The sequence below is a fragment of the Salmo salar genome, chromosome 18 (assembly GCF_965601325.2).
Source record: "Salmo salar chromosome 18, fSalSal1, whole genome shotgun sequence".
Lineage (NCBI taxonomy): Eukaryota > Metazoa > Chordata > Actinopteri > Salmoniformes > Salmonidae > Salmo > Salmo salar.
In genome coordinates this window covers 5082495-5105632 of record NC_138308.1, presented here as the reverse complement: position 1 = coordinate 5105632, position 23138 = coordinate 5082495, and the positions used below count along the sequence as shown (strand labels likewise).

The 23138-nt window shown below is 42.9% G+C and overlaps 1 protein-coding gene across 1 annotated transcript in view; it reads left to right on the top strand.

Annotated features, from left to right (window-relative positions):
* ptk7b (protein tyrosine kinase 7b) overlaps nt 1–23138 on the top strand; it is a 214491-nt gene that overhangs the window by 174478 nt on the left and 16875 nt on the right. Inside the window, exons 7-12 of the mRNA XM_045700655.2 lie at nt 17072–17338; nt 17550–17686; nt 17842–17977; nt 18476–18595; nt 20439–20588; nt 21977–22121. Coding sequence (XP_045556611.1) covers nt 17072–17338; nt 17550–17686; nt 17842–17977; nt 18476–18595; nt 20439–20588; nt 21977–22121 — 955 coding nt within the window. The remainder of the gene's footprint in view (nt 1–17071; nt 17339–17549; nt 17687–17841; nt 17978–18475; nt 18596–20438; nt 20589–21976; nt 22122–23138) is intronic.

Below are 23138 nucleotides of genomic sequence, written 5' to 3'. Positions count from 1 at the left end.
TATTCCACAATACTCCTCGCTCAGTCTCTCCCAATATTCCTCTTTGCTCTCAGACTCGCCCCTCGGCTTCGCCGACCAACCCGTGTGCCCCCCCAAAAACATTTTGGGGGCTGCCACTCGGGCTTCCGTCGGGGTCGTGAGCTTCAGGGTCGCCGTTGATCCTCCTTCGCTGCCTCCACCTGCTTCCATGGCAGGGTCTTGTCCCCTGCCATAACTTCCTCCCATGTCCATGATGTCCTCCACTCCCTTTTCTCCCGGGCCCAGGATCCCTGCTCCTCCTGGCCATGCTGTTTGGTCCTTTGGTGGTGGGATCTTCTGTTAAGCTCGTCGTAAATATTGGACCAAGGTGCAGCATGGTAGGCGAACATTTTACTTTTATTTTAAAATGAACACCGACAAAACAACAAAATACAAGAAATGAACGTAAAGTTCTGCAGGCTATACAGCAGCTATACAAAATCAAGATCCCATAAACTAAGGTGGCAAAAAGGCTGCCGAAGTATGGTCCCCAATCAGAGACAACAATAGACAGCTGCCTCTGATTGGGAACCATACCCGGCCAACAAAGAAATAGAAAACATAGATTGCCCACCCTAGTTACACCCTGACCTAACCAAATAGAGAATAAAAGGGATCTCTAAGGTCAGGGCCTGACACACGAAGAGTGCTGCAATCGTTTAAAATAACACTCGTCAAGATTCGTTTGCCTATGCCTAATAGTCCTAATCATCACTTCTTCTTATTAATATTACAAATAGAAGACGATCACTTCTCACAGTGGTGCTCGTTTAGTAAAGTTAGATCAATGTCTCGCAAGATCACATAACAATTCATTTGTATTTTATATAACAGAACAGAATATAATAGCATAGCATAGTAGGCCTATAACATTACTTTTACACCAAAAACATCTGCTCATTTCTAATGAGATTTTAGGATGGTCAGCACGAAGCTGAATAGTGGCCAAAAAATTATCATGCGCCAACACTCAACAGAGCCCGCCACTATTCAGGATGTATGCTTTGACTGAAACAAAATATAAGAAAGGCTAATAGTTTTTTTTTAACATTTGCTCTAATCCGCTCACAAAATAGTAACTCAATAAAATTGAAATGCATTGGCTATTCTCATGAAACTGATTTGAGATCAATCAAATGATTGGCATGCAGATGCAGTTTCACCAGTAAAACGTGAATAATTATCATTCACGGTTGACAGTGATGATGGTCTATTTTGAAATTAGGTATGCCTAACTTGGTGTTTGCGGGTATCATTGTTGAGTGTTCCTTGCAGCGTACCATCGCAAATATGTGATTGGAACAGTAGCAACAGAATGTATGATGCAAAAAACACGTCTAAACAGCATTGTTGTCTGAAAAGCATCTAAACAATGTTTTGTACTGATTGGAAATAAAGGACTTCACAACTTTATTCCTCAATTTCACCTTTTATTGTAAAAAATAAATGCGAACTTCATCATCCAAGCATCACACGGAACACATCCACAGCCAAACTCATTCCATAAACCAGTCTAAATAACAGGTTGCGCTGACAAAAAACAAAACAGAAGTTAGCGACCTAACAGCTAGACTAGTTTACAATGTACCACATCTCTGGTGAGTACATGGGAAAATGTAATATTGTTTAGAAAAGAGATGCGTGTAAGCTAAGCTAACAGCAGCTACATTCTTTATGATGGCAACCATGTTTTGTTTATGTTTGACAAGCGAAAACTCCCTAATCCCAGAATGCCATTCACTATGAGACGCAAATAAACAAAGTCCGAAAAATATTAACTTAGTTTAGCCACTTTTCAACATATTACAAATCTTTGATGTACTTGTTACAGCGTATACAAGAACCGGAGAACATTACTTAAGTCGTTTACAGTTTTTGACAAATCACAAATAAGATCAAATTTTATCACCTCACAGGTCATCACCTCAAATACAAGCCTACTGCCTAGCCTAACTGTAGCGTGAAAGCTAAACAGGGTTGCCAGATTTTGGTGAAACCATTTTAGGAGGGTTTGTGGGTGGGTTCATTTCATTTGTGGGAAATTTCAAGTCCATGAGGGGTAGGAATGGGGGAAGGTATCGTGGGGGTATATGATGCAGGAAATAGTACTATTATTATCAATAAATATGGGGCAAACACAGAAGATGTTTGCAAGTTAAATCAAAATAAAACCCCTGGAAAAGGGGGTCTGAGTTGACAACCCTGAGTAACGATATTTTCAATTTGAACCAACCTGAATGCATTGTATGATGTCATCAAACATGGCGCCACACATTCAGTATCTGCCATTTCGTTTAGCATTAGCTCATTATAATCAGTACAATCTTCCAAAAAGTACTTTACACACATCATATACAATCTATGCAAGAATCAGATTGCATGATATGTAACCAGTACTTGAAAACATGTGAATAAAACAGTAAATACATTATGCTCCATACATACATACTGTAAATGCATACAGTACCAGGCAAAAGTTTGAACACACCTACTCATTCAAGGATTTTTCTTAAATTTTACTATTTTCAACATTGTACAATAATAGTGAAGACGTCACAACTATGAAATAACATATATGGAATCATGTAGTAACCAAAAAAGTGTTAAACAAATCAAAATATATTTTACATTTCAGATTGTTCAAAGTTGCCACCATTTACCATGTCACAACTCAACTGATTGGCTCAAATGCATTAAGAAGGAAATCAATTCCACAAATTAACAAGGTACACCTGTTAATTGAAATGCATTCCAGGTGACTACCTCATGAAGCTGGTTGAGAGAATGCCAAGAGTGTGCAAAGCTGTCATCAAGGCAAAGGGTGGCTACTTTGAAGTATCTCAAATGTAAAATATATTTTGATTTGTTTAACACTTTTTTGGTTACTACATGATTCCATATATGTTATTTCATAGTTGTGACGTCTTCACTATTATTGTACAATGTTGAAAATAGTAAAATTAAAGAAAAATCCTGGAATGAGTAGGTGTGTCCAAACTTTCACATATCAAATCAAATCAAATGTTATTAGTCACATGCAACAGGTGTAGACCTTACAGTGAAATGCTTACTTACGAGCCCCTAACCAACAATGCAGTACAAATAAGATTAAGAAATAAAAGTAACAAGTAATTAAAGAGCAGCAGTAAAATAACAATAACGAGACTATATAGGACCCATTTCAAATCTTTTCAGTCTCCTGAGGGGGAATAGGTTTTGTCGTGCCCTCTTCACGACTGTCTTGGTGTGCTTGGACCATGTTAGTTTGTTGGTGATGTGGACACCAAGGAACTTGAAGCTCTCAATCTGCTCCACTACAGCCCCTCGATGAGAATGGGGGCGTGCTCGGTCATCTTTTTCCTGTAGTCAACAATCATCTCCTTTGTCTATACTCGCTCTCCGACGCTCAAGGTGGCCAGTCTGTTTATTATTACGCACACCTGTCACCATTGTTACGTGCACAAATGCCTCATCAGACTCACCTGGACTCCATCACCTTCCTGATTACCTTCCCGATTACCTTCCCTATAACTGTCACTCTTTTTGGTTCTTTCACTAGATGTTATTGACTCTGTTTGTGTTCCATGTCTGTATGCTACTTGCGTTTCTTGTTTTGTTCCATGTCCCCTGAACGCAGCTCACTCTCCAGGTCCCAATCACCTGAATTCTGATCACCTCTTCACACACCTGTATGACATTATTACACACTATTTAGTTCAGTTCTTTGCACCCCATCATTGTGAGGTATTGTTTGTTTTGTGACACACTTCTATTCGGAGCGCTGTGTTTCCCCATAATGTATCCTCCCGCGTATGATCGTTTTTGTCTGCCTCATTAACGACGCCTTTTGCCTATTCCCTGCCTGTACCTGTATCGGATTTCCTGTTATCAACCTATTGCCTGATCTCCCAGACGACGTTTCTAGCCTTTTCCCTGCCTGTACTGTTGCCTTTTTAGACCCCCTGTGTATGACCTTCTGCCTGCCCCTGGACCCAGATACCTGCCTCCTCCTGTGGTCCTTCACAATAAACACCTGCTGCGCCCTGTGCTTGAAACCCGCTCTCTGTCTCCCATCGTGTTCATTACAAATACAATTCAGGATTTGTCATCTAATTGCTGTGCCCTTGCTGTACAGTGCATTCAGAAAGTATTCAGACCCCTTGACTTTTTCCACATTTTGTTACGTTACAGCCTTATTCTAAAATGGATTAAATAGTTTATTTTTCTCATCAATCTACACACAATACCCCATAATGACAAAGCAAAAACAGGTTTTGAATTTGACCTTTTTTTTCTTTTTTTTTACTGAAATATTTCATTTACATAAGTATTGAGATACTTTACTCAGTACTTTGTTGAAGCACCTTTGACAGCGATTACAGCCGTAAATCTTCTTAAGTATGACGCCAGAAGCTTGGCACACCTGTATTTGGGGAGTTTTTCCCATTCTTCTCTGCAGATCCTCTCAAGCTCTGTCAGGTTGGATGTGGAGCATTGCTGCACAGCTATTTTCAGGTCTCTCCAGAGATGTTCGATCGGGTTCAAGTCCGGGCTCTGGCTGGGCCACTCAAGGACATTCAGAGACTTGTCCCGAAGCCACTCCTGCATTGTCTCGGCTGTGTGCTTAGGGTCGTTGTCCTGTTGGGAGGTCAACCTTTGCCCCAGTCTGAGGCCCTGAGCGCTCTGGAGCAGGTTTTCATCAAGGAACACTCTGGACTTTGCTCTGTTCATCTTTCCCTTGATCCTGACTAGTCTCCCAGTCCCTGCCACTGAAAAACATCCCCATAATATGATGCTGCCACTACCATGCTTCACCGTAGGGATGGTGCCAGGTTTCCTCCAGACGTGACGCTTGGCATTCAGGCCAGAGTACAATCTTGGTTTCATCAGACCAGAGAATCTTGTTTCTCATGGTCTGAAAGTCCTTTAGGTGCCTTTGGCAAATTCCAAGTGGGCTGTCATGTGCCTTTTACTGAGGAGTGTCTTCCGTCTGGCCACTCTACCATAAAGGCCTGATTGGTGGAGTGCTGCAGAGATGGTTGTCCTTCTGGAAGATTCTCCCATTTCCACAGAGGAACTCTGGAGCTCTGTCAGAGTGACCATCGGGTTCTTCTCCCCCGATTGTTCAGTTTGGCCAGCCGGCCAGCTTTTGGAAGAGTCGTGGTGGTTCCAAACTTCTTCCATTTAAGAATGATGGAGGCCACTGTGTTCTTGGGGACCTTCAATGCTGCAGACATTTTTGGGGACCCTTCCCCAGATCTGTGCCTCAACACAATCCTGTCTCTGAGCTCTACGGACAATTTCTTCGACCTCATGACTTGGTTTTTTCTCTGACATGCGCTGTCAGCTGTGGGACCTTATGTAGACAGGTGTGTTTCTTTCCAAATCATGTCCAATCAATTGAATTTACCACAGTGTCACGCCCTGACCAGGTGAACTCGGGTATTTTGGGTCAGGGTGTGTCATGTTGGGTAATTTTCCTTGGTTTGTTTTCTATGTTTGGGTTATAGCCTTGTGTTAGCTCTATGTGGTTTATTTCTATGTTGGGTTCTGTCGATTCCCAATCAGAGACAGCTGTCGCTAGTTGTCTCTGATTGGGATCACATTTAAGTTCCTTTTCCCCCACGCTGTTTGTGGGGTGTTGCCTCTTGTGTTTGAGCAGTTAACGTATCGGCATTTTCTTGATTTTGTGTACGTGTTTATTTCAGTGTAAAGAATAAACATGTGTTCGCTCCCAGCTGCGTTTTGGTCCGCTTACTCATCACCCGACGACGAACGTTACAGAACACCCCACCAAACCAGGACCAAGCAGCGGGAGGATAAGGAGCGCGAGAGATGGGCTCGCGAGGGGAAGGAGTTCTGGACCTGGGAGGAGATCATGTCGGGGAAAGGACCCTGGCGAAAGGATTCCCAGGTCGAGGAGGTAATGCCAGCCGGTGGACGGAGTCGCAGGCGGCGGTCGAGGAGGCCCGGAAGACACCCCCAATAAAAAATTTTTGGGGGGGGCTAATGGGGTGGTCCGGAAGGGCAGAGGAAGAGCCCAGACCACTGCTCTCGTGGGGGATGACGGCGGAGGAGGAGACGGAGATGAGGCGGTTGATTGAGGACCTGCTGAGGGAAGATCTGGAGGAGGAGCCATGGGATGCGGAGTTGCGCGCTGTGTCGCCAGTGCGCCCGCACAGCCCGGTGCGTCCGGTGGACATGCCCAGCACATGCCGTGCTAGGATGGGCATCCAGCCAGGACGAGTGGCTAAACCGGCTCCACGCTTCAGTTCACCAGTGCGTGTTCACAGTCCTGTCTGGCCCGTTCCTGTTCCCCGCACCAAGCCCACGGTGCGTGTCCACAGTCCTGTCCGGCCCGTCCCGGCTCCCCGCACCAAGCCAGCGGTGCGTGTTCCCAGTCCGGCCCGGCCCGTCCCTGCTCCCCGCACCAAGTCAGCGGTGCGTGTCCCCAGTCCGGCCCGGCCCGTTCCTGCTCCCCGCACCAAGCCAGTGGTGCGTGTTCCCAGTCCGGCCCGTCCCTGCTCCCCGCACCAGGTCAGTGGGTTATAGCCTTGTGTTAGCTCTATGTGGTTTATTTCAGTGTAAAGAATAAACATGTGTTCGCTCCCAGCTGCGTTTTGGTCCGCTTACTCATCACCCGACGACGAACGTTACACACAGGTGGACTCCAATCAAGTTGTATAAACATCTCAAGGATGATCAATGGTAACAGGATGCACCTGAGCTCAATTTCGAATCTCAAAGCAAAGGGTCCCAATACTTATATAAATAAGGTATTTCTGTTTTATATTTTTTATACATTTTCAAACATTTCTGAACCTGTTTTCACTTTTTGTGTGTAGATTGAGGGGGAAAAAATTATTTAATAAATTTTAGAATAATGCTGTAACGTAACAAAATGTGGAATAAGGCAAGGGGTCTGAATACTTTCAGTAGACGTTTCTTAAAAATAAAATAACTCCCAGCGTACACGACTCCCAGCGTACACGTTACAGAATAACGCCTCATCAAAGGGGAGCATCAGGGAGTGGTTTTTGGTTTTTGTTTTGTAGGTGACGTCGGGTCCGGGTTTCGCTACCGGAGCTACCAGGGATGCCTAGGCTGGCTCGTAGGGCTTACATGCCTCTGCTGGCTCGTCAGGTTTACAAGACTCAGTTGGTCCGTCACGTGTCCGTGACCGAAGTTACCGAGGATACCTCAGCTAGTTTGTCAGGCTTCCTTGCCTCACCTAGCTCGACAGGTTCACGAGACTCGGTTGGATCGTCAGGCTCCCATGCCTCAGCTGGTTCGTCAGGCTCCCATGCCTCAGCTGGCTCGACAAGTTCCCACACCTCAGCAGAAGCGATCAGCCTGCTCCTGGTCCCCGGGACCGTCCCTCTGGTCGGCGTCCTGCGGCTGGAGCCGCGCGTCAGGGAGGGGGTACCGTCAAGTATACTCCCTATCTGGCGCATGAGGTAGCCAGTCTGCTAATTGATACGCACCCCTGTTACCGTCATTACGCGCACCAGCGCCTCATCAGGCTCACCTTCCTGATTACCTTCCCTATAACTGCCACTCCCTTTGGTTCTTTCCCTAGGCGTTATTGACTCTGTTTGTGTTCCATGTCTGTACGCTACTCGTGTTTCTTGTTTTGTTCTATGTTCATTTATTTATTAAGTACACTCCCTGTACTTGCTTCCCGACTGCCAGCATGCACGTTACAAGTTACTACATGATTCCATATGTGTTATTTCATAGTGTTGATGTCTTCACTATTATTCTACAATGTAGAAAATAGTAAAATAAAGAAAAACCCTTGAATGAGTAGGTGTGTCCAAACTTTTGACTGGTACTGTAAATGTTTTACATCTTCAACAAAAGAGCCCTGAGAAAACATTTTGTATGGTTTTTTATAAATTACTTTAGGTCCAACTTTTGGCACTTTGGCTTTCCTTGTTGTTGCCACAATGTTATGGTCACTACAGCCAATGGGAACTGATATTGCTTTGGTGCAAAGTTCTGCAGCATTTGTGAAGATATGATCAATACAATTGAATGTCACAGATCAAACACGGTTGGTGTGCACTATAGTTGGTTTAGTGATAACCTGGGTTATATTACAGGCCTTAGTCACAATTAGAAGCTTGAGAGGACAGCTTGTTCCTAACCAGTCAATGCTCAGGTCACCCAGAAAATAAACCTCTCTGTTAACATCACACATATTATCAAGCATTGCAAACATATTAAAATACTGACTGTCAGCACTTGGTAGCCTATAGCAGCACCCCAAAAGAAGAGGCTTTAGATGAGGCAGGTGACCTTGCAACCACAACACTTCAACAACATTTGACATGAGATCCTCTCTAAGCTTTACAGGAATATGGCTCTGAACATATACAGCAACACCTCCCCCATAGGCAGTATTGTCTTTTCTGTAGATTTTATATCCTTGTATCCCTACTACTGTAACATCAAATTATCTTAGTGAGTTTCAGAGATGGCCAGTATATGAATGTTATTGATTTCATTAACCTTATTTCTAAGACTACATATATTAATATAGGCTATTATTAATATGGGCTACCCTTTCCTGGGTAGCTTATCGTAGATAGACATAATATGGAGAAGAACATAAAATACAAATACAAACATTGTTTGGCTAATAGAGTCAGTCAATCAGGCACTTGAGTGTCAGTTGGTGTGTGTGTGTATGTGTGTTTGTGATGTTGGGCTGAAGCTACTGACCCGGAAGCTTAGATCTCTTACTCCTCCCATGATTTTGGGAGGGAGGGTGGACAATGAGCTTGTCGTAGCGGATGTAAGTATGTCCCCACGATCTTTGGCAGCTTTCATATGGATTTTAGTAATTGTGTATAAACATACATTTCACTGGAGATGCATCTATTAAGCAGTTAATCTGGGTTGTTTTCATTAGGGCACACAATGGAAAACGTTTTTAAATGCAACAGAAAACTAAAATGAACGTTTCTGATTAGACAAGTCCAGGTAGTGGTACCTCCCCGTTTCAGTCCATTTTCTTCCATTTTGTGCCTAATGAACATGACCCAGGTAACGTTTGTTTTCTGATGATGGATCAAGTGTCACACCCCTCCCAGTCCCTAGTGTACCTCGGTTACTGTGGCCCCCAGGACTTTGCACCGGGCCCTAACTCTGCAGTCTTCACCCAGTGAACCACAGTCCATTTACATTCCTTAATTCACCTAATCTGTTGTTAATCCCTGAAGGCATTAAACTGGAATTGTGTCACACCGACCCGGGTTCAGCGTTTTTGGGACAAGTTTAAACAGTCACTCTGTTTAAACACACACACACACACACACACACACAGGCATGGACAGGCGCACACAGGCACACACGCACACACACTCCCTTTCATCTGCTGAAAAATGTGGTGCATTTTTCACATCTTAACTATAATGAGTCTCATGGCAGTCTATTCCCTATATAGTGCACTAGGCGAGAGCTTGGGACTATAAGGTTCTATCTGCATTTTTTTCAAATTTTAGTTATTGACATAGCCTTATTCTGTTCTACGTTCTTTACCTGGATAGGACTCTAAATACCCCAATTCATGTTAAGTTCAAAAGAATACAAGATAAACATTTCTGACACCTTTCAAACCATTGAGGGTTCAGAAATGTAAAGCCAATTACCTCAGAATCATCTTTTTGCAGATAGAACCGTATAGTCCCAAGCTCTCGAAGGACCCATTGGTCCCTGTTTAAAAGTTGTGCACTATGTAGGGAATAAGGTGTCATTTGGGACTGTGCTTGTGTTAACCTGGTAAGGATCAGGATCAAACTGGTGACCAGCTTTGAGAGGCATGTTTGGCAATACACAGCTAATGACTTCCAGTTAGGAGCTGCACCTACTGTAGTAGCTCACAGTAGTAATGAAAGAAAGAGAGACAGTCTTGTGAGTCTTAACTGTAGAGCTCCTGATCACATATCACATTCCACTTACTGTATACAGAGCTGCCTGCCAGTTGGAATGGACAATATATGGCAGTGTCAGCCCCACACTCTCACTCTCTCTCTCTCTCTCTCTCTCTCTGTCTCTCTCTCTCCCTCTCTCTCTCTCTCTCTCTCTCTCTCTCTCTCTCTCTCTCTCTCTCTCTCCCTCTCTTTCTCTCTCTCTCTCTCATGCACTTTATCACTCCTTCACTTAGGGGCAGATATCTCCTGTGATAATCTCATTCCCTTATTGACATACGCCCCAGCTGTATCCTCCACAGGCGGTGTGCTACTTCCTGCGCTCCTCTTCTCAGCACCTCTCCTCCCTCAGAAGCTATTTCCTCCCCTGCTTCCTTCCTCCCTCCCGCCTTCCAGCTGTTTCAGACTCATTGTAGAGGCCACACACACACACACATGAGCTCACATGCGTGCATGTACACACACACACACTATCATATATGGCTTTGTTAGAAAAGAGAATGTGGGCTGATTTGAATTGAGCAGTTAGACATGGGGTGGCATGTGGCAAGTTGACAGCAGCTGAGGTATGACCTAAATTGCCTCAATGAATATCAACTGGATTTGAGTAATTGTATGTAAAAAATTAAATAAAAACATGTCACTGGAGATAATTGTGTGTAAAAATACATGACATTGGAGATGAAAAAGTTTTAAAATGCAACGAAAAACTAAAATCTACGTTTCTGATTGGACAAGTCCAGGTAGTAAGTAGTACCTCCCTGTTTCAGTCCATTTTCTGTACCTGGGCCCTAACTGGGTCTCATACAGGAGGTCTCTGCAGTCTTAACCCTAGTGAACCACAGCTCCATTTAAATACCTTAATTCACCTAATCTATTGCTAATCCCTTAAGGCAGTGGTTCCCAAACTGTGGGGCAGGCAGGGGGGAGAGGACTCGTTCCGGCTTTCAATTTACTCTTGAAAGTTGTAATAGTGGAATCCACATGGTACAATTTCGAAATTGGGTAGGGCATCATCAGTTTTCCTCATCATGTCAGTCATTGTATACCTTAGAACTATTTATAACTTGTCAGAAATGTCCAGATCAGCCCATGTCAGCTAACGTTTTTTAGCTAGGTTTTTTTTGCCCATAGATTTTGTTGTAATGTTTGATACACATTAGACATGGCGAAATGTATATAATTGCAAGAAAATGAGATTTAAAATGCCATTGAAATATACAGTTGAAGTCGGAACTTAGGTTGGAATCACTAAACCTCGTTTTTCAACCACTCCACACATTTCTTGTTAACAAACTATAGTTTTGGCAAGTCGGTTAGGACATCTACTTTGTGCATGACACAAGTCATTTTTCCAACATTTGTTTACAGACAAATTATTTCACTTATAATTCACTGTATCACAATTCCAGTGGGTCAGAAGTTTACATACACTAAGTTGACTGTGCCTTTAAACAGCTTGGAAAATTCCCGAAACTGATGTTATGGCTTTAGAAGCTTCTGATAGGCTGATTGACATCATTTGAGTCAATTGGAGGTGTACCTGTGGATGTATTTCAAGGCCTACCTTCAAACTCAGTGCCTCTTTGCTTGACATCATAGGAAAATCAAAAGAAATCAGCCAAGACCTCAGAAGAAAAAGTAATAGCCCTCCACAAGTCTGGTTCATCCTTGGGAGCAATTTCCAAATGCCTGAAGATACCAGGTTCATCTGTACAAACAATAGTACGCAAGTTTAATTACCATGGGACCATGCAGCCGTCATACCGTTCAGGAAGGAGACGCGTTCTGTCTCTTAGAGATGAATGTACTTTGGTGCAAAAGGTGCAAATCAATCACAGAACAACAGCAAAGGACCTTGTGAATATGCTGGAGGAAACAGGTACAAAAGTATCTATAACCACAGTAAATTGAGTCCTATATCGACATAACCTGAAAGGCAGCTCAGCAAGGAAGAAGCCACTGCTCCAAAACCGCCATTAAAAAGACAGACTACGGTTTGCAACTGCACATGGGGACAAAGATTGTACTTTTTGGAGAAATGTCCTCTGGTCTGATGAAACAAAAATAGAACTGTTTGGCCATAATGACCATCGTTATGTTTGGAGGAAAAAACGGGATGCTTGCAAGCCAAAGAACACCATCCCAATCGTGAAGCACGGGGGTGGCAGCATCATGTTGTGGGTGTGCTTTGCTGCAGGAGGGACTGGTGCACTTTACAAAATAGATGGCATCATGAGGTAGGAAAATTATGTGGATATATTGAAGCAACATCTCAAGACATCAGTCAGGAAGTTAAAGCTTGGTCGCAATTGGGTCTTCCAAATAGACAATGGCCCCAAACATACTTGAATGGCAAAATGGCTTAAGGACAACAAAGTCAAGGTATTGGAGTGGCCATCACAAAGCCTTGACCTCAATCCTATAGAAAATCTGTGGGCAGAACTGAAAAAGCATGTGCGAACAAGGAGGCCTACAAACCTGACTCAGTTACACGAGCTCTGTCAGGAGGAATGGGCCAAAATTCACCCAACTTATTGTGGGAAGCTTGTGGAAGGCTACCAGAAATGTTTGACCCAAGTACAACAATTTAAAGGCATTGCTACCAAATACTAATTGAGTGTATGTAAACTTCTGACCCACTGGGAATGTGATGAAAGAAATAATAAAATAAATATTATTTTGACATTTCACATTCTTAAAATAAAGTGGTGATCCTAACTGACCTTAATACAGGGAATTTTTTACTAGGATTAAATGTCAGGAATTGTAAAAAAACTGAGTTGTAACGGCTGTCTGAAGAAGTAGACCAAGGCGCAGCGTGTTGAGTGCTCATATTTAATTTTAATCGAGACACTTTGAACAAAACAAGAAAATGACAGCCAAACAGTTCTGTCAGGTATAACTAAACTGAAATTAACTACCCACAAACCCAACAGGAAAACAGGCTGCCTAAGTATGACTCCCAATCAGCGACAACGATGTACAGCTCTCCCTGATTGAGAGCCATACCAGGCCAAAAACAAAGAAATACAAAGTATAGAAAAAAGGACATAGAATGCCCACCCAAATCACACCCTGACCAAACCTAAATAGAGACATAAAAAAGGCTCTCCTAGCTCAGGTCGTGACATGAGTTTAAATATATTTGGCTAAGGTGTATGTAAACTTCCGACTTTAACTGAATGTTCCCCAATGCTGGAAGGGGGACCTGAGTGAAAACATTTGGGAACCCCTGCCTTAAGGCATTAAACTGGAATTGTGTCACACCAATCCGGGTTCAGCGTTTTTGGGACAAGTTTAACCCTTCACACTCGTACATGTAAACCAGTTGAAAATGGCCGATTTGGGCACTGATAAGCTCCTAAATTGGAACGTAGTGGCCATACAGTAACAAGCTATACATGACATCAGAACTCTGGCTCTGAATTTCACAACCATTCTGAACTTGAGCACCGCGCGCAACAAGAAGTTGCCCCCATCCCTCCCGGTAATTGTGCAACTTTTGCAAATGTTTTGTTGTCTGAGTGAGGGAAATGCTGTAAATTAAGAGGAATCTATGTATTTTGAAATATGAGACGTTGAGGATTATAATAAATACCGCTTTGATGTCATATAAGCAAGCCAAACACCCATGAGTCCAAATTTTGCAGTTACAAGATGACATGGCATCATACCCTGGGTTGTTGTTTGTTGTGAAGACAACTATCCGTGGGACACGCACCTGAATGCACCCATGACTCCTTTCAATGCGCACTAAAATTGCGATCGGTTTCTCTGAATTGCCTTGTGAAAGCCTAACACTGTAAGTTCATATTTTATAATTTAGCTAGTCATATTGGCAAAAGAACAAGCTTTGAAGTCATGCCCACCTGACCCAGATTGTTATTTATAATGGGACTGTTTTTGGATTGCGTAAACAATAACAGTATTTGTGTGATGGCGGGGATGCAGGGCTGTGTTCCAAACAAAACAACTACAAGTGTGCTTGCTCTAGTTCCTCAACAGCACAGCTAGGAGAGCAAAAATAAAAGTACCTTATAGTTGAAGTTTCTTCTTTGAGTCATAAAAGTGCATTGAAATTACTTATTATTACTTATACTTATTATTACTTATACTTACTTATACTTAGTGCATACTTTGGAGAGGTGTGTGGCCACTTGGAAACACCAGTTAGTCCTCTCACTCCAACCCTTGTAATTTTAGTTGTCTTATGTTGCACCAACCCCACATTTTCCAGGAATAGTCTTATGCGACATATTTTGTTATCAACAAATGCAGCGAAAAGTAAAGTCAATGTAAAATGCACATAAAATCAACAGTGGAATGTTTGGACTAATCATTTCCCCAATTATCTCAAAACTACTGTTCCCTTTCAATTGCTACCATGGTTATGCATCTGCTTTTCATATTTCTTCTGTAAGAAACATATCAATTTACACCTATCCATATAGGCCAATTCCAACAAGTGTAAAAGTTTAAACAGTCCCTCTGTGTCAGCCCCAACACACAGGCACACACACACACACACACACACACACACACACACACACACACACACACACACACACACACACACACACACACACACACACACACACACACACACACACACACACACACACACACACACACACACACACACACACACACACACGCACACACACACACACACACACACACACAGGCATGCCCACACACACAAAGCTCTCTTTCATCTGCTGAAGAATGTGGTGCGTTTTTTTCCCCTCTTAACTCTAATGACTTTATTTCAAATAACACCCTATTCCCTATATAGTGCACTACCTTTGACAAGGGCCCATAGGGCTCTGGTCAAAAGTAATGCACTAGGTAGGGAATAGGGTGTCATTTGGAACTCTTTTTATGTTAACCTGGTAAGGATCAGGTTCGAAGGTTCGAAGAGGTCTTGAAAAGGAAGGGTCAACACTGCAAATATTGACTCTTTGCATCAACTTCATGTAATTGTCAATAAAAGCCTTTGACACTTATGAAATGCTTGTAGTTATACTTCATTATTCCAGAGTAACATCTGACAAAAATATCTAAAGACACTGAGGCCGCCGACTTTGTGAAATTAATATTTGTGTCATTCTCAAAACTTTTGGCCACGACTGTATACAGTCAGACATACATAGACCAGGGTTCAAATACAATTTTAAATAATTTCAAGTACTTTAGCTGGGCTTAATTGAGCTTTCCTGGAGCAATACAACCAATAGGATAGAAGCAAAAATGCAGACCACACACATCTGGCACTCCAGGCAGTGTAATGCAAATGCTCAAAGTATATGGAAGATAGTATTTGAAAGTAGTATTTGAAAACTGTAACGTCTTCTTCCAACTCACACTCCCAAACACGTAGATCCACTGAACACAGCTCACTTTCCAGCCCACTTTCCAGCTCACACTCTCAAACACATAGATCCCCTGAACGCAGCTCACTCTCCAGATCCCAATCACCTGAATTCTGATCACCTGTTCACACACCTGTATGACATTATTACACACTATTTAGTTCAGTTCTTTGCACCCCATCATTGTGAGGTATTGTTTGTTTTGTGACACACTTCTATTCGGAGCGCTGTGTTTCCCCATAATGTATCCTCCCGCGTATGATCGTTTTTGTCTGCCTCATTAACGACGCCTTTTGCCTATTCCCTGCCTGTACCTGTATCGGATTTCCTGTTATCAACCTATTGCCTGATCTCCCAGACGACGTTTCTAGCCTTTTCCCTGCCTGTACTGTTGCCTTTTTAGACCCCCTGTGTATGACCTTCTGCCTGCCCCTGGACCCAGATACCTGCCTCCACCTGTGGTCCTTCACAATAAACACCTGCTGCGCCCTGTGCTTGAAACCCGCTCTCTGTCTCCCATCGTGTTCATTACAAATACAATTCAGGATTTGTCCTCTAATTGCTGTGCCCTTGCTGTACAGTGCATTCAGAAAGTATTCAGACCCCTTGATTTTTTCCACATTTTGTTACATTACAGCCTTATTCTAAAATGGATTAAATAGTTTATTTTTCTCATCAATCTACACACAATACCCCATAATGACAAAGCAAAAACAGGTTTTGAATTTGACCTTTTTTTTCTTTTTTTTTACTGAAATATTTCATTTACATAAGTATTGAGACCCTTTACTCAGTATTTTGTTGAAGCAACTTTGGCAGCGATTACAGCCGAAAATCTTCTTGGGTATGACGCCAGAAGCTTGGCACACCTGTATTTGGGGAGTTTTTCCCATTCTTCTCTGCAGATCCTCTCAAGCTCTGTCAGGTTGGATGTGGAGCATTGCTACACAGCTGTTTTCAGGTCTCTCCAGAGATGTTCGATCGGGTTCAAGTCCGGGCTCTGGCTGGGCCACTCAAGGACATTCAGAGACTTGTCCCGAAGCCACTCCTGCATTGTCTCGGCTGTGTGCTTAGGGTCGTTGTCCTGTTGGGAGGTCAACCTTTGCCTCAGTCTGAGGCCCTGAGCGCTCTGGAGCAGGTTTTCATCAAGGAACACTCTGGACTTTGCTCTGTTCATCTTTCCCTTGATCCTGACTAGTCTCCCAGTCCCTGCCACTGAAAAACATCCCCATAATATGATGCTACCACTACCATGCTTCACCGTAGGGATGGTGCCAGGTTTCCTCCAGATCTGACGCTTGGCATTCAGGCCAGAGTACAATCTTGGTTTCATCAGACCAGAGAATCTTGTTTCTCATGGTCTGAAAGTCCTTTAGGTGCCTTTGGCAAATTCCAAGTGGGCTGTCATGTGCCTTTTACTGAGGAGTGGCTTCCGCCTGGCGTCCCTGAATAGCATTTCAGACTGAAGACAAGTATGCTAATGCCTCTGAAATTCTAATTCGAAAAATGCTTCATTGGCATGAAACACATTTTGATTATTATCTCCTGAGACTACAGTAGTTTAAATGGGAATCAATTTGAGCATTAAAATAATGCCTCATACTCTCTTTCTCAATGTCTCTCTCCCTCTCTTCCTCCCTCTGCCACTCTCCCACACCCTCACACTCCCACATTCTGCCTCCCCCTCTCTCTCTCTCTCTCTCTCGCTCTTCCTGTCTCTCTCTTTCCCTCTCCCTATTACAGAGATCGAGGATATGTCCCCCAGACAGTCCCGAGTCTTCACAGCAGACACCATGCAGCGTGTGCCCTGTACGGCCCCGCATGGAAAGCCCCAGCCTGAGGTGTGGTGGGAGCGGGAAGGGGTGCGCGTCCCCACGGAGGGACGGGTGTACCAGGAGGGCAGTGAGCTGGTCTTCAGCCCCACCGAGCAGGGCGACTCAGGCTCCTACACATGTGTGGCCCAAAACAAGGCGGGCCGCAAGACCCAGGAGCTGACCTTCACAGTGGCCAGTGAGTCAGGCCACCATCTTCTGACCTATTACATCATGGCTAGGGCCAGCAGTGTGTCCTGACCATGCAAAACTCTGGTCCCTATTATAGGGTTGTGCTTTAGTCGTTACTGGTCCATTCTGTTCCTAAGCAAGGGGTCAATTTGGGATTCAGCATGATTGACGCTGGCTTCTACTACAGTACTAATTCTTAATTTGTGTGTGTGATTCAGCTGCCCCAGTGTGGGTAACCAAGCCCCAGGACAGCTACCTGGAAGAGGGAAGACCAGGCTACCTCCATTGCCACGCTCAGGCTACCCCTGAGCCTGAGGTCACGTGGCACCGAAACAGCATTATGGTCATGCCTGAGGTCAGTATCTCTATTTCTCTTTCTATCACACACAGAGACATGCGCATACACACACACACACACACACACACACACACACACACACACACGTACAAATACTGTATCTAGGCCATTCCTCTCCATTCTCTTACCCTTCTCCCTCTCTTCTTTATCAGGACACACGCTTTACAGTGTTCCCCAATGGTACTCTGCGCATCAATAATGTGGAGGTGTATGATGGTCAGATGTATGGCTGTGTGAGCAGGACAGAGGGAGGCAAGCTGTCTGGAAATGCCAGAGTCTATGTACTGGGTGAGCTGGAACTACATGGTGTGTGTGTGTGTGTGTGTGTGTGTGTGTGTGTGTGTGTGTGTGTGTGTGTGTGTGTGTGTGTGTGTGTGTGGCGTGCGTGCGTGTGTGTGCGTGCGTGCGTGCGCGTGCGGCGTGCGTGCGGTGCGTGCGTGTGCGCATGGGAGAGAGCATGTGTGTGATGTGATCAGCCAGTTTAATTAAGTTTAACCTTAGATTTTCCTCTGGTGCTGCTGTTCTAGAGTTGTTAACATGGATTGTCTAATTCCTGACTTGCTTTGTCTACCTTGTCTTTGTTTTGGTGATCTAAGATCCTGATAACCTTGTGATTCTTCATTCAGCCATATGAGCGTGTGTGCTTGCATCTGCATGTTCTTAAATGTGTCTGAACATGCTGTAAATAGCTTTGTATAGTGTACCATGGGGTGTACCGGGGACCAGGCTACTCTCTCTTAGCTGTGTGGGTAATGGTGTGTTTGACCTTTTACCTGTGTGTTCCAGAGAAACTGAAGTTCACCCCTACGCCCCAGCCATCTCAGTGCCTGGAGCTGGACAAGGAGGTCAACATCCAGTGTTCTGCCACAGGCAGAGAGACCCCCACCATCAAATGGACCAAAGCAGGTGAGTGCAGGGTGGTCCTACTCAGTGCTAGACTGCAATATCCTAGATGCCATTTCCTGCCATTGTGTCCTTGAGAAAGGCACTTAACCCTTAAACTGCTCCAGGGGCGCAGGGCTGAGCCTGGCCCTGTGTTCCAACCTCTACGTGGGTGTGTGTATGTGTGTTTCCAGGGGTTGGGATAAAGCCATTGTCACAGGTCACAGAAATAAAAAATACAAATCTCTGTCCTGTGAAAATAGACAATAAAATCTTCTTCGAACATCAGATTATGGATAATGTTAGAATACAGAATCATTACAGAAGGAATGCATTGTAGATAGAATCAGATGAATGAAATGTGAAGACAAGATTACATATGATATTTTCCCGTCATTTGCATTGCCTATGTTAGAGGAGATTACTTCATCCATTTAGGGTTTGTCCTATTGTGATTATGTCCCCAAAAAACATTGTGAAATACAATGCTATCACCCCTATTGGTTATAGGCCTACATTATTGGCTGCACAGAAGCAGTCTACCGTCTTCAGAACTGGATAATACTGCTTAATTTGCCTCCTAAAATAATATAAAAATGCTATTGTTTGTTCTATCTCTCATAAAGCTGTGATTGAGAACAGCCTATTCCTAGGCTTAGGCTATAGACTTTCATTCTTGTTCTTTGTTAAAGCCACAACTTCGTAGGCTAGAATATTTGGGAAATAAGCTACTCTGCCCTACAAACGCAAAACGGCGCAACTACGAATTTGGTCAAAAGTCTTTGATCTGTCGGAATGGCCAGGTATATTATCTAATTAATGTGGTATTTAGTTTCCTGACACAAGAACAATCCACTTGATCAGAATATATCATTTGAGTATCAGAAATTGCTGTCTGTCTAGACAGAAAAATACTTTGAAGTCAGATTTTGCAGTAAAACAAGTTATGTAATTACTGTGTTTTGCCTTTGTAGGTCAGTTTACTGTTCATGACTTTAACTTGTATTATAGGCCTAGAAGAAGCATAGGAAATTGGCCATTTGGTTTTCAACCTGTCATGCAAGGATTTTCCCTCTCACGTTATTAGTCCTCTGGCTACCTTGCCTTTTCAAATATGTTTTTGAGATGGAACTCCGTTACATTCATTGTTTGATTAGGATGCATAAAACGATGAAGCGTTAGCTTCCGTCATATTCGTAGCCTATCAAATGGAGAGAGAAAGGAATATATATCTTTTTTTAAAACAGATATATACACAAGTTAAGGAGTGTCCATTATTTTTTTTAAATATATACGTTTATGATATAGCCTAATGCCCATGAATCCGACAGAGAGAGAGAGAAATAATATTTTCTGACTGAACATTTTTGTGCTGCTTTGGTGGAATTCTCCTCTCTGTCTGGCCTACATTCCTCTCTTGCATTCTGCAGGCTATATAACTTATTTATTGAAATAGGTTATAGCAAATAGGAATAGATTAGTCGGAATGTCACTTGTGTGCTGTGCTCTGCGAGTCTCTGTTTTTTACTGTGCAGCGCCAGTATAGTTCAAATAGGCTAAACCATCGTCTGTCACATCAATTAGTCGTCACCATCGACGATGGCTGTCAATAATTGTCGATAGACGATGGTATATCGTCCAAGCCTACATCCATTACACTCATAACCTTTTCACATTACTGAGTCAAGCTGTACTGCACTGGCCTGGATACACATCCACCACAGTTGCACTGGAAAGGACCATATTAAAGGAACATATCCAACCAAGTATGTATCGGGACAGCACGATAGTGGGAAAAGGGTATCACAGTACTGTCGTTTCTCAGCCCCCATTGAGCTCCTCTCTCACACTCTGTCGCCCCGTACAGATGGTGGAGAGCTGCTTCCTCATGTAGAGATGAGGAATAGCCAGCTCCACTTCACCAAAGTGACGCGCAGCGACGCAGGAAACTACACCTGTATCGCCTCCAACAGCCTACAGGGGGAGATCAGAGCCATGGTCAGCCTCACTGTGGCAGGTAGGCGTGTGTGTCTGTGTGTTTTTGTGCGTGTGTGCGTTTGAGTGTGTGTGTGTGTGTGTATGTGTTTGATTAACTGTAGTTCACTTTGTATTTTCCTTTGCAAAAGCAAAAGAGTCTGTGCACAGCAGTGTGTCTAGAGGAGATCCAGGTGCTGGTTCAAATCAAAATCAAATTTTATTGGTCACATACACATATTTAGCAGATTGTGGGTTATTGCTGGTGTAATGCTTTTGTTCCTAGCTCCAACAGTGCAGTAGTATCTTACAATACACAACAATACACACAGATCTAAAATTAAAATAATGGAATTAAGAAATATATAAATATTAGATTGAGCAATGTCGGAGTGGCATTGACTAAAATACAGTACAACAGAATACAGTATATACATATGAGATGAGTAAAGCAGTATGTACTTTTTTTTTAACATTATTAAAGTGACTAGTGTTCCATTATTGAAGTGGCCAGTGATTCCAAGTCTATGTATATAGGGCAGCAGCCTCTAAGGTGCAGGATTGCACCATTGTCGATGTGTTTGTCTATTTCATTCATCCTTGCGTTAGCCAGCTAGTGATGGCTATTTAACTGGTTTTGGCTGGAGCAACTAATTGACGACTGACCTTGACTTCAATAAAATAAAATAAAAACATTTAAGTCATGCACCTTGCAATAAAAAATGAAAAAAGTCACGGACATTCGTCTACTGGTGTGCGTTTTTTACACTAGTTTTAGGTTTGAATTTTCCTTACCGTCCTCATCATAATGGCAATCCTTTGGGATTACTGTTTGTCTCTTCTCTTAGTTGATGCACTGCTTATAATCAGCTTTCCAATGACCATTGTCGATGTGTTTTTCTATTTCATTAATCCTTGCGTTAGAAGACCATCTGGCTTCCATGTAATGAACTCCATTAGGTGTTGAAGACACTTGTGGTTGACACAAAGAAAACCCACCGCAATGTAGAACTAGCTGTTCGATATGGACAAAAATCTCATATTGTTATAAATTGCCTGAATTGATGCGATAACGATAAATAGAACGATAAGTTTACAACATTAATGTGCACCACTGTTTTTTTTTTATTATCCTTTAAACTACTACAACTAGTTTGATGATTGTAGCCATCAATTGTCCCATTAATAATCACCCAGATCAGCAAAAGTATTTAATTTCAAATGTAACATTTCTCTAGTATAGGCTACTTATCGCAATGAACGATATCAGCAAAATGCCTGTGATAATCTGTATGGTCGGTGTCGATCATTTTCGGTTTATTGTCCCAGCTCTACCACAATGTCACCACAGTGAGTCTATAGCAAATCAGTTTCCTGAACTTTGTTTAGAGATGGAGTGTGGTATATTAACTGCGGTGTGTGTGTGTGTAGTGTATATCCGCTTTAAGCTGGAGCCAGAGAACACCACAGTGTACCAGGGCCACACAGCCATCCTACACTGCCAGGCCACAGCAGACCCTGAGCCCCGCGTCCAGTGGATGGTCAAGGATAAGGTGCTGGACACCAGCAGGAGAAGGTAAGGCTTTACCCACAGAGACGATAATATCACACACACGACAACATTGTCTTTGTGGTGCTGTGGAAGAAAAAAAGCACTGGGTTGTATTGACACAAGTTGTAACATAACATACACTACCGTTCAAAAGTTTGGGGTCACTTAGAAGTGTCCTTGTTTTTGAAAGAAAAGCAACAAAAAAATTGTCCATTAAAATAACATCAAATTGATCAGAAATACAGTGTAGACATTGTTAATGTTGTAAATGACTATTGTAGCTAGAAACGGCAGATTTTTAATGAAATATCTACATAGGCGTACAGAGGCCTATTATCAGCAACCATCACTCCAGTGTTCCAATGGCACGTTGTGTTAGCTAATCCAAGTTTATCATTTTAAAATGCTAATTGATCATTAGAAAACCCTTTTACAATTATGTTAGCATAGATGAAAACTGTTGTGCTGTTTAAAGAAGCAATAAAACTGGCCTTCTTTAGACTAGTTGAGTATCTTTAGCGTCAGCATTTGTGGGTTCGATTATAGGCTCAAAATGGCCAGAAACAAATAACTTTCTTCTGAAACTCGTCAAGTCTATTATTTCTCTGAGAAATGAAGGCTATTCCATGCAAGAAATTGCCAAGAAACTGAAGATCTCATACAACGCTGTGTACAGTTGTGGCCAAAATTTTTGAGAATGACACAAATATTAATTTTCACAAAGTCTGCTGCCTCAGTTTGTATGATGGCAATTTGCATATACTCCAGAATGTTATGAAGAGTGATCAGATGAATTGCAATTAATTGCAAAGTCCCTCTTTGCCATGCAAATGAACTGAATCCCAGAAAAATTATTCCACTGCATTTCAGCCCTGCCACAAAAGGACCAGCTGACATCATGTCAGTGATTCTCTCATTAACACAGGTGTGAGTGTTGATGAGGACAAGGCTGGAGATCACTCTGTCATGCTGATGGAGTTCGAATAACAGACTGGAAGCTTCAAAAGGAGGGTGGTGCTTGGAATCATTGTTCTTCCTCTG